This window comes from Trichosurus vulpecula, chromosome 1 (genome assembly GCF_011100635.1).
Source record: "Trichosurus vulpecula isolate mTriVul1 chromosome 1, mTriVul1.pri, whole genome shotgun sequence".
NCBI lineage: Eukaryota > Metazoa > Chordata > Mammalia > Diprotodontia > Phalangeridae > Trichosurus > Trichosurus vulpecula.
Window position 1 is genome coordinate 513,795,136 of NC_050573.1, and position 10,254 is coordinate 513,805,389.

Below are 10,254 nucleotides of genomic sequence, written 5' to 3' on the forward strand. Positions count from 1 at the left end.
AAACTGTGCTCCTCACCTGCACTTTTCTGGCTGGATGCATTCTCAAGGACCCCCAAACTTCTACCTTTCTCTTTAAGTGGACCTGGACTAGCAAAATTCACTTCTTGTCATTTTTCCCTGGATTTTTCATCATTTCCCAGTCTGGTGCTCTTTTCTTATCCTGGCTGGAGTAGTTGCAAGACAATGCTGGGGCTTTCTGCTTCCTCTTATTTGTCATCTTGAGGACAATCTCCTGACACTATCATTTTTAAACCAATACCCACTGTGTCTCAAGTTAGCCCTGGAGCATCATTTTAAGACAAACAGATTTGATTTCTGCACCCCGGGTAATTACAAACTACAAGCTATTTTAAGTTGTAAGATTGAAATAAATAAATAAATAAACTTAGTTGAACTTAAACTATGATCTATTCAAATGATTTTTGAAAATTGGGAAAAAAATTTTTAACAAACTCCCCCATGTTTTCCCCCCACACTTTAATAATCTGCTAATAACTTTTTAAATAGGAGAAAATAGTAGTTTACTTCTTTTCCTCTCACTCTCTTTTTAACTCTTTACTCTTCTGACTTCATCATTCCACTGAAACTGCTCTCTCCAAAGTTATCAGTAATCTCTTAATTCCCAAATTGAATGGCCTTTTCTCAATCCTCATTCTTCTTGACTTCTTTGCAGCCTTTGACACTGGATCACTCCTCACTCTCTGTCATTCTCTATGCAACAACAACGAAAACAACCAGCATTTACATAGCACTTCCTATGTGCTAGGCACTGCACTAAGTGCTTTGCAAATATTATTTCAATAACCCTGGGAGGGAGGTGCTTTTACCATCTTCATTTTATAGATGAGTAAACTGAGGCAAACAGAGGTTAAATGACTTGCCCAGAGTTACACAGTAAGAGTCCAAGGCTAGATGTGAACTCAGGTCTTCCTGACTCCAGGCCCAATGTTCTATCCACTATGCTAATCTGTTGCCAAGTCCTGTCCATCTTACCTTCCTAACTTCTCTCTCCTTTGGCACTTGCCACCCTCGGGCAAGACACTCATCACCTCACCCCTGGACTACTGCAATAACCTGATAGTTTGTCTCCCTGCTTCGAGTCTCTGTCAAATTAATCCTCCTGAAGCTCAGGTCCGACCACGTCATCCCTCTGTTCTATAAACTACAAAGGTTCCCTGTCATGTCCAGGATCATATATAAAAACCCCTGGCATCCAATACCCTTTACGGCTCTGGCTCCCTCCTCTCTTTTCAGTCTTTTTTAAACTTATTCCCCACCACGTACTCTGTGCCACTGGCTTTCCTGTTGTTCCTCCAACAAGACAGCATCTCTGGACGCTGAACATTTTCTCCGGCTATTCCCTAGACCAGGGCTGTCCAACCTTAGGTTTTTATTGAAACAATAGAAAATGTATTTTGATTTGCCATTTTAGCAAGAGCTCTGTGGCAGCTCGGCTTCTTATGTGAATTTCTATGCTTGTAGACGGGCCACATTTTGGACAGCCCTGCCCTAGAACTAGAATGCTCTCTCTTCTCACATCTACCTCCTGGCTTCCCAGATTTCCTTCAAATTCCAGCTAAAATCCCATCTTCTATGGGAAGCTTTTCCTGACCCTCCTTAATATGTGTACTTTCCCTCAACTGATTATCTCCAATTTATCCTGTGCATATATCATTTGCATGTAGTTTTCGGGTTTTCTCCCCATAAGACCGTGAATTCCTCAAGAATGGTCACTGTCTTTTGCCTTTCTTGTATCCCTGGGGCTCAGTACAATACCTGGCACTTAGTAGGCACTTAATAAATGCTTACAAATCATCTGACTAACTAGTAAAAGCCTGAATTCTCTCTCTAGTTAATTTTTTTTAAAGTCCAGGGAATTTTGTTGTTTATGCAATTCAATATACTCTATTTTTATCACATTGTCCCTAGAGAAATTTACTAACAACACAACAAACTCCAAATCCTACCTCTCTTCCTCTCTTCCCCTCCCCCCCCCCACCTCCTTCAATACATTTCAGATCATTAGCAGGTTTGTACTCCAGTAATGTCTATCTTATATTTAGCAGTTTTATAGGTACCACAGAACTGTGGGGCTTTACCTCCCTAGAGATAAAGCCTTAATCACCCTAGAAAATATGTTTTAATAGCTAAAGATTTCATTATTTAGTGTATACTTTTATTGGCACTTGGATAAGCACTAGAAGCAGTGCGTTAGTAGGAAGAATATTGAACTCAGACTCAAAAGACTTGGGTTCAAATCACTGCTCTGCTTCCTCTTATATAATGACGGGTTACTCAAGCTCTCTGAGCCTCGGTTTCTTCATCAGTAGAACGGGGTCCACACTTTCATAATCATTTCTCCCAGGAAATGCTATACAAACACTGCTGATTTTTGTTTTAACTACAGTAGTCACGGTAGTCATTTTTTGACATTCAATAGTCATTTAACTGCAACTAGACAACTGAGGCTTTGGCTTAGCTTTCTTATTTTTGATCCATGCTTGTTTTGTGGAGATGAGAGGAGTGGCTGTAATGTTTGGACTCCTGGGCTAGGTAAACCTGAGGGCAGCCTTGCCAGCCTCTCCAGCCCCATGCAAAATTGTGAAGTAAGGACAAGAGAACTTCACTTTTGGAACTTTCCTACACTCATAACTTCTAGCTATAAGCCTTAATCCTGGTTCCCATTTTCAGCAGGGTCTTGATCCTAACCTACTTGATACCTATTGATAAAGAGTAAGTTATTATCCTTATAAGGGGGCATGTACGTTGTATTAAGAATTTGTAAGAAATTTAAAAGTCTCTAAGAAATGGATCTTTGTATTTTCTGGCTGGTAGTGCTTCTTTCCTTAGAGTTCCTTTAATTACTCTATGAAGTTACTCCCTACTCTGTCAAGTGAGAGTGAAAATTCCTCAAAAGACCCTGTTGGGCCTTATCAGAAATCCAAGGTTCAATTCCTGACTTTGCTACTCGATATCTGTTGACTTTGCACAAACCTCAGTGTTCTCTGTAAAACACAGATAGTAATCCTAATTCTGCCTATTTTACAGGTTTCCTGGAAAGAATGAAAAAGTGTTATATAGATGTGAGCTATTGAGAATAGAAGGGTTGATACTTATAGGAGAGTTATTTTGCTTCTCATTAACATTTTTAATCTGAAAAGGGGCCAACACGAAATGTTGTTTGTTCATTTTTTCACATTTTTTTTTTGCAGGGGGGAAGGCAGGGCAATTGGGGTTAAGTGACTTGCCCAAGGTCACACAGCTAGTAAGTGTGTCAAGTGTCTGAGGATGCATTTGAACTCAGGTCCTCCTGACTCCAGGGCCGGTCCTCTATTCCCTGTGCCACCTAGCTGCCCCAACAAATGTTTTCTTAATTGAGCTGAATAAAAATGAATTGAAGCTTAAACTGGTTACTTTTTTTTTTTGCCTGATCTTGCCTCTTATAAAACCCATATATTACTCTCTCCTTGTGGAACTTTGGGGTGGACCATTTACAAGTTTATGCTAATTCTATCCCTAGTCTCAACCATTGTCATGATGAATTTACAAGTCCTAGGAGTCTGCAAAGATTAATCCTCACTTGTTGTTTTATCAGTGATCTAAAGCATGGCACTGCTTACCCTTCACTGACAAAGCCTGACATGAATAATGATTGGTTCTTCCTTTCTGCTGATGTAGCATCTCTGTTTCCTGTTTTCTTTTTAAGAACCGAGAAACACAGCTCTTTTATTCTTCTCTATCTTTGGGTTCTAGGAAATACAATTAAAACGATTCCAACTTGGGGCACCGGCTCTGGAGTCAGGAGGACCTGAGTTCAAATGTGGCCTCAGACACTTGACACACTTACTAGCTGTGTGACCTTGGGCAAGTCACTTAACCCCAACTGCCCTGCCTTCCCCCTTCCAAAAAGCAAAAAACAAAAGAAAACTATTGCAACTTCCTTTCTCTTGTTTGTTTTAGAAGAAAACTCTCTGGAAGAGTCCTGTGGAGGCCTTCCACCTGTAGAAGAAGGAGACAGAAGAATCAGTCTGATTATGGAGTTGTCTACACAAGTTTCACTACAGACAGAGAAGATCAATCAGCTAGAAGAAGTGTTGGAGGAAAAAGAAAAGAAGATCCTGCAGCTGGAAGCAGAGCGAGAGTCTCCAATGGTCAAAATGGAGAGCCTTCCAGAGTATTTATCAGGAGCACCAAGTGCTTGTCATAATGGCAATACTGCTGTGGACATCGATGACAATTTGTAAAGATTGCTTAGTAAGCGGACAATAAAGGTTTATTAAGTGACATCCAGCTAGATACCACACTGAGGTAGCCTCACTACTCATCCATCTCAAGGTTCGAGAGAATCTGTTGGAAAGATGCAGAGGAAAAGGGTTCAGAAGCAAAAGTCTGCCTTTGGACTCCCCCATTACATAGCCAGAGCATATCTGCAGGGTCCAGGAAGCCAGGCTTTCAGTCAGAGTTCTAATGGTTTCTATAAATTATTAGCCAGGCCTCAGTGACAGCCGGGCATGTAGGGGGAGAGAGAGACACAGAGGAAGTTGAGTAGTGAAGGAACCCAGTGAAACTGCCCTTGGAGGAAGAAAATAACCCAAAGTGTTTTATATGCAGCTGTATTGTGAAAGGAGAACTGTCAAGCAGTGAAAAAGTTTGAACTGGTGAACTCTCCTGGGAGGGTACCAGAGAAGGAAAAGAAACATCACAGATTCAGTACAGTAAATAAGCATGTATTCTGGCCTTTTGTGTCTCGGGTTTGTTTCTTTATGGTATACATTTTGGTTAAATTTAGAAATGGTTTGTAGAAATGAAAATTTAAAAAATTAGGAAATGAAAATTAAAGAAATTAGGAAGATCAAAAATAGATAGGCTTGGAGGAAATCCCCGTCCCATCCCCTGAGAAAACCCCCCAATAAACTCATCTTTCTGTTAGGAGAAAGGTTGTATTCTCAGTGAAATATGCAATACTGCTGAGATTCCATCATGTCATTAATGGCAGATGTCTGGGCAGCATCCCCTTTATAGCCTGGCTTCAGCTGTGTCTCAACACTGCCATGGCTTGATTGCACACAGTGTAATGGGGAAAACCTACGAAATGGTACCTACTAAATGATGGCCAATGTGAAACCTCTTCTAGTATCTTTTCACACTGTGTGGCCCAGTTGATGAATCTTGTCTGACTCCTAAACAGAATTTCAAAGCCTTTTTAAAAAGTAATTTTTATTTATTAAGCCCTCAGGGGATGGTTAGAGATTAACCAGGGGGAAAACCCCTCAAAACTCAATAAGCACAAATTATATGTATACCACAAACAAATTGTGCAGAAGACTTCAAATCCTGGATGAATCTCCTTTGACTGCTTCTTAGCAGTTGATAAACTTTCATCATGAAGTTAGCATCATCAGGAAAATAAACTAGCACGTGTGCCATTATGCCTCTTTTTCATAATTAATAAAGCCATTCTCCTCTGAGATAAGAAATGAGGTTTCCCTAGAATCAACCACAAAAGAAGAATAAAGTATCTTGGCCCTTAATGATAGTTTTCATTTATACAGCACCGTACAACTTACAAAGCTCCTTTTTATCCATTTTCCCATTTGATTCTTACAACACACCTGCAGGTTCTTATACACTCTGTTTTACAGATGGGAAAACTATATTCAGGGAAGTACATGGCAGAACCGAGGCTCAAGTCCAGGTCTTCCAACTCCAGGTTCAATGGTTTTCTCACTATATCTTAGTGACTCACTATTACATTATAAGACCATTATTCCAGAAGCTATTGTGGTCATTCATACCTCCAGGGTCCCCAGGAATTAGAAATGTAGAAAGAAGGTACAGAGGTAAGACTAATTTATGTTAGAGATAACTTAGAGATAAAAATTATCTAAAACTCTAAACCAGAGGTTCCCAAACTTATTCAGCCTATTGCACCCTTTAAAAAAAATTACTTGGCACTCTCCCAGAAATCTACTTTCTTTAACCTCTTAATTTTTTTTTCTAAATTTGCATCATTTCAAAAACACGTAAAATATATATATTTTTTAAAATGATGCATCTTAAATTTAATAATTTATTATAAATTTGTGGGGTTTTTCCTACATTGAAATTTTGATGATACAATATTGTATCATATAACCATATAGTATCATATTATAAACAAATTATTACACACACATTCCTGCCCATGCATACTGGACTTCCTGACAATTTGGGATGTATTTGCCTGCCAACACGTGCTTGTTAAGACCTGTCGGCAGATTTGACCACTGATCAGTTATAATTTGCATTTTGTGTAGTGTAATAGTATAATCAGTACAACTTTAACTCTGTTACGCAACAAATGAAACATATATGAATGGTTTTTCAAAATTTTCTTTTCTTCTCTTCTTTCCTTGTACTTCTATCACCCCCGTATATTTATTCAACACCTCCCCATTGTACCTGAGGCTACTACTGCCACCCTGGATCATTCCAGTACCCCCCAGGGGGCAATAGCACCCACTTTGGGAACCTATGCAAAACTTTATACAGAGCTAAAGAAATTATTGATATTTCTAAGTGAAGAAATGAATAATGATATCACTGGATGACCTCCTTTGATTGTCCTGGTTCATGGGTATTTTCTCCTACTAGTTGCCCATTCTTTTGTTCTTGAGAAGCAATTAGGAGGTTACCCAACTCCGTTAAGCATCTAGTTTAGACAAACTAGTGAATGGGCTACTTCCCATATTGTGAGCCAAAACTGCCTTTTGATTAGGAGAAAATTAGCTTTCTAAAGTATTTATTTAGTCTTGCAAACATTTTTGTAGCTAGCACAAGGCAATTTATATACATGGCACTCAACCTTTTAACAAAAATTTGATAATTTGAATCATTGTCCTATTTCATTATCTTTATTAGCAGTGATTGCAGAGCATTTTGGAGTTAAAAAGCTTACATAAGTCACCTTAACTTATCCACTTGGAGCTTAGAATCTCATAGAGGGATAATATCATCAAAGAGATCTATAACACGAAATATTGTATAAGTGCATTAGTGCATGTTCTGTGTGAAGTCCCTTATGAGAAGGTCATTAGGAACTTGAGGAATCAAGTTCAAGGGATTATAATTATATAACATTTTAAGTACAGCTAGGTGGTGCAGTGGATAGAGTGCCAAGACTAGCGTCAGGAAAAACCTGAGTTCAAATCCAGCATCAGACACTCATTAGCTATGGGAACCTGATCAAGTCACTTAACTGTTTAACTCAGTTTCCTCATTTGTAAAAAGAGCTGGAGAAGGAAATGGCAAACCACTGCAATATTTTTACCAAGAAAACCCCAAATGGGATCGCAAGGAGTTGGACACAGCTGAAACAAATAAATAACAAATACTCAAATTTTTTTTTTAATAATAGAGAGAAAACAGCTTTAAGTGTCCTCATTTCGCATACCTCAAACATACCCAAGAACTTAGATTCTTAGACACAGCTCAATTTACTATGTGGTATGTCTCTATGAGGGAAAAATAAATGGTGAGATTTAATTTCAACCACTGTCACTTAGTTTAACTCTGATACCTCATCTTAGTATGGAAGTGATCCTGGGTTCTTGAATCTTTGCCAAGGGAGTATATGCTCTGGCAAGCTCTAACATGCTGGAAGGGCTTAGATCATGGCCCAGACAACAGAATACAGCTGCTTTCTGAGGATCATCCTAGCTAAGGACAGAGAAGATAATCACCATGGCTGACCTCTGGTCATAAATTCTTTGGTTTAGTAACCCATAGAAGAATGAAAACATTTTAAATAACCCTTGGTGTTGTGCAGCATCTTTCTGCTTCAACAGTGACTGCGGTCAAATGTTAGAAAAAGGATTAGATCTTTTGAAATGTCTTCAAACATTTACTTAACTATAGATACTCTTAAATGTGAGGGGTTTGAAATATTCAAAAATAATTCATTTCAACAAAATGAAAATCCACTTGGAATTTTGGAACTCCACCCGGAGGCTGAGAAGTCTTGATTGGTGACTGAGTGAGCAAGTGCAAATCAACCCCAGGCCACGCTTCACATTCCATCCAGGCATCCACCCTTGGCATCTCATCATCTCCCTTCCTTTATACCTAGAACGGCACTGCCCGTCTGGCCTTCCAGAGGCCATGCCCCTCCTCCCTGGGGGACTTGATCCACTCCACATTTGGAACGCTACCCTGCGGCTGAGACGTCCTGATTGTGAGTGAATAATAATAAACAGTAATAATAGCTAGCATATGGTGTTTACTATGTGGCAAGCACTGTGCTAAGCATTTCACAATTATCATCTCATTTGTTCCTCACAACAAGCTCGGGAGCTGGGTGCTATTATTATCTCATTTTACAAATGAGGAAACTGAGGCACAGTTTAAGTGACTTGCCCTGGATAACACAGAGACTAAGTGTCTGAACTTAGATCTTTCTGACTCTAGGCCTGGTGTTCTATCCATTGCATCACCTACCTGCCCAAGTACAAACTCATTTAACCCCCTATATCCAGCCAATTTTGAACCATCTCACCATCTCCTTTCTTGCTCCATATGTGTATATACATATATGTATATTATAGATATGATATATGTATATATTATATGTGATATGTGTATATATTATATATGTATATATACACATATGTATATGTATTATATGTGTGTATAGTATATATTAGTATATATACATATATAGTATATATTAGTATATAGACGTATAGACATATATACATATGTGTGTGTATACATATACATACACACACACACACATATATATATATACACACACACACACTAAAATCTCCACCATCCCTTTTCTACTTCTTGCTCTTGGAACAATAAACAAACCTACACTACCACTGGTCCTTGAAATGCCTGATGATTAACTGTCTTACGGCTCTGCTCACCATCTCTGAGACTTCCTAGACATACTGAGGCTGCCACTCCTCAGTATGTGCTGTTTCTCCCTATTAGAATATAAGTTCCTTGAGTACAGGAATTGTGCCACTTTTGTATTTGTATCCCAAGCACACACCTAGTGAAGTGACTAACACATTGTAGGAGCTTAATAAATGCTTTTTCAGTCATTCGACCATTCATTAAGCACCCAGTACACACAAGACACTCTGTCCTCCTCTGAGAACACAAAGGGGAAAACGAAAATTTGTCCATCCTTAAAGAGCTTACTTTTTACTGAGGGATGCAATAAATAAAATAAGTAAAAGGATGATTTTAGGAGGTAGAGAGTGCTAACAATAAGAGGAATCAGAAAGGACCTTGAGTAGAAGGTATACATATGAACTACACATATATCAATATCCTCAAAACGAACAAAATCAGAAGACAAAAGAAAATTGCAGCTAAATGGAAAATATATCATAGGGTCTTCTTTGAGAGGCAAAAAAGTTGGCGGAGGGCATTTTATTGTGCACCCAAGGGCAATAAAACCTCATTTCACAGGGCAGAATCCTCTCATCTTGCAACGGCCATGCTACACATAAGGAAAAACACCAACATGAAGACAAGTCTACCTTTTACATCAATCTCTCTTACAGATAAAGAGACAATCCACAAAGAACTTGACAAAGTCCTTCAAATCAGGTGAATGCGTGGTTTGATACGAAATGTAAATGTGAGCATGAAAAGATGGTTTAAAAATTATAAAATGTGGCTTTGGTTTGACAAAACAAACTAATTTGTACAACAACATGGTGGAGGATGGGAGGAGACTATGAACATATCTATTAAAAGAGTGAAATGTAGTGGAAATGAAAACAAGACTACTTGGCATAAGATGCAAATAAGCCACATATCCCAAGGACATTCATGGATAAAATCGGTAGGAGAACAATATTGGATGTACAATTGAACAAATTTGTCAATATTCCTATAATGACACATTTTCACCAAAAGAGAGGAAAACTACATTTGGAATTTATTATATAAATGTTTATGTTATTAAAAAAAAACACCTGGGATATGAAATTAAGGGGAACAGCTGGACAAGGCCAAGTACGCAATGAAAATATCAGTTCAAGGTAAAGCAGTCTTGAAAATATTGAAGGATTGCTTTACAAGATATCTGAGGAAGGGTAAGATAACAAAAGAATGGATGGAGGGAAATTACAGATAATGTTAATATCCCCCAAAGGTGACTGAGTGAACAATAACTACCAATGTATATGCCTATATTTTCATCTCTATGAGAATGATCTGTGTGTATATATTGAAATGTATATTTTCATTGAATTT

The 10,254-nt window shown here is 38.4% G+C and overlaps 1 protein-coding gene across 1 annotated transcript in view; it reads left to right on the forward strand.

The window, feature by feature from the left end:
* The window catches only part of CCDC192 (coiled-coil domain containing 192), a 350,673-nt gene extending 346,429 nt beyond the window's left edge, over nt 1-4,244 (forward strand). The window contains 1 exon segment of the mRNA XM_036748302.1: nt 3,961-4,244. Within this exon segment, the coding sequence (XP_036604197.1) occupies nt 3,961-4,244 (284 nt within the window).
* The last annotated feature ends 6,010 nt before the right edge of the window (nt 4,245-10,254 follow it).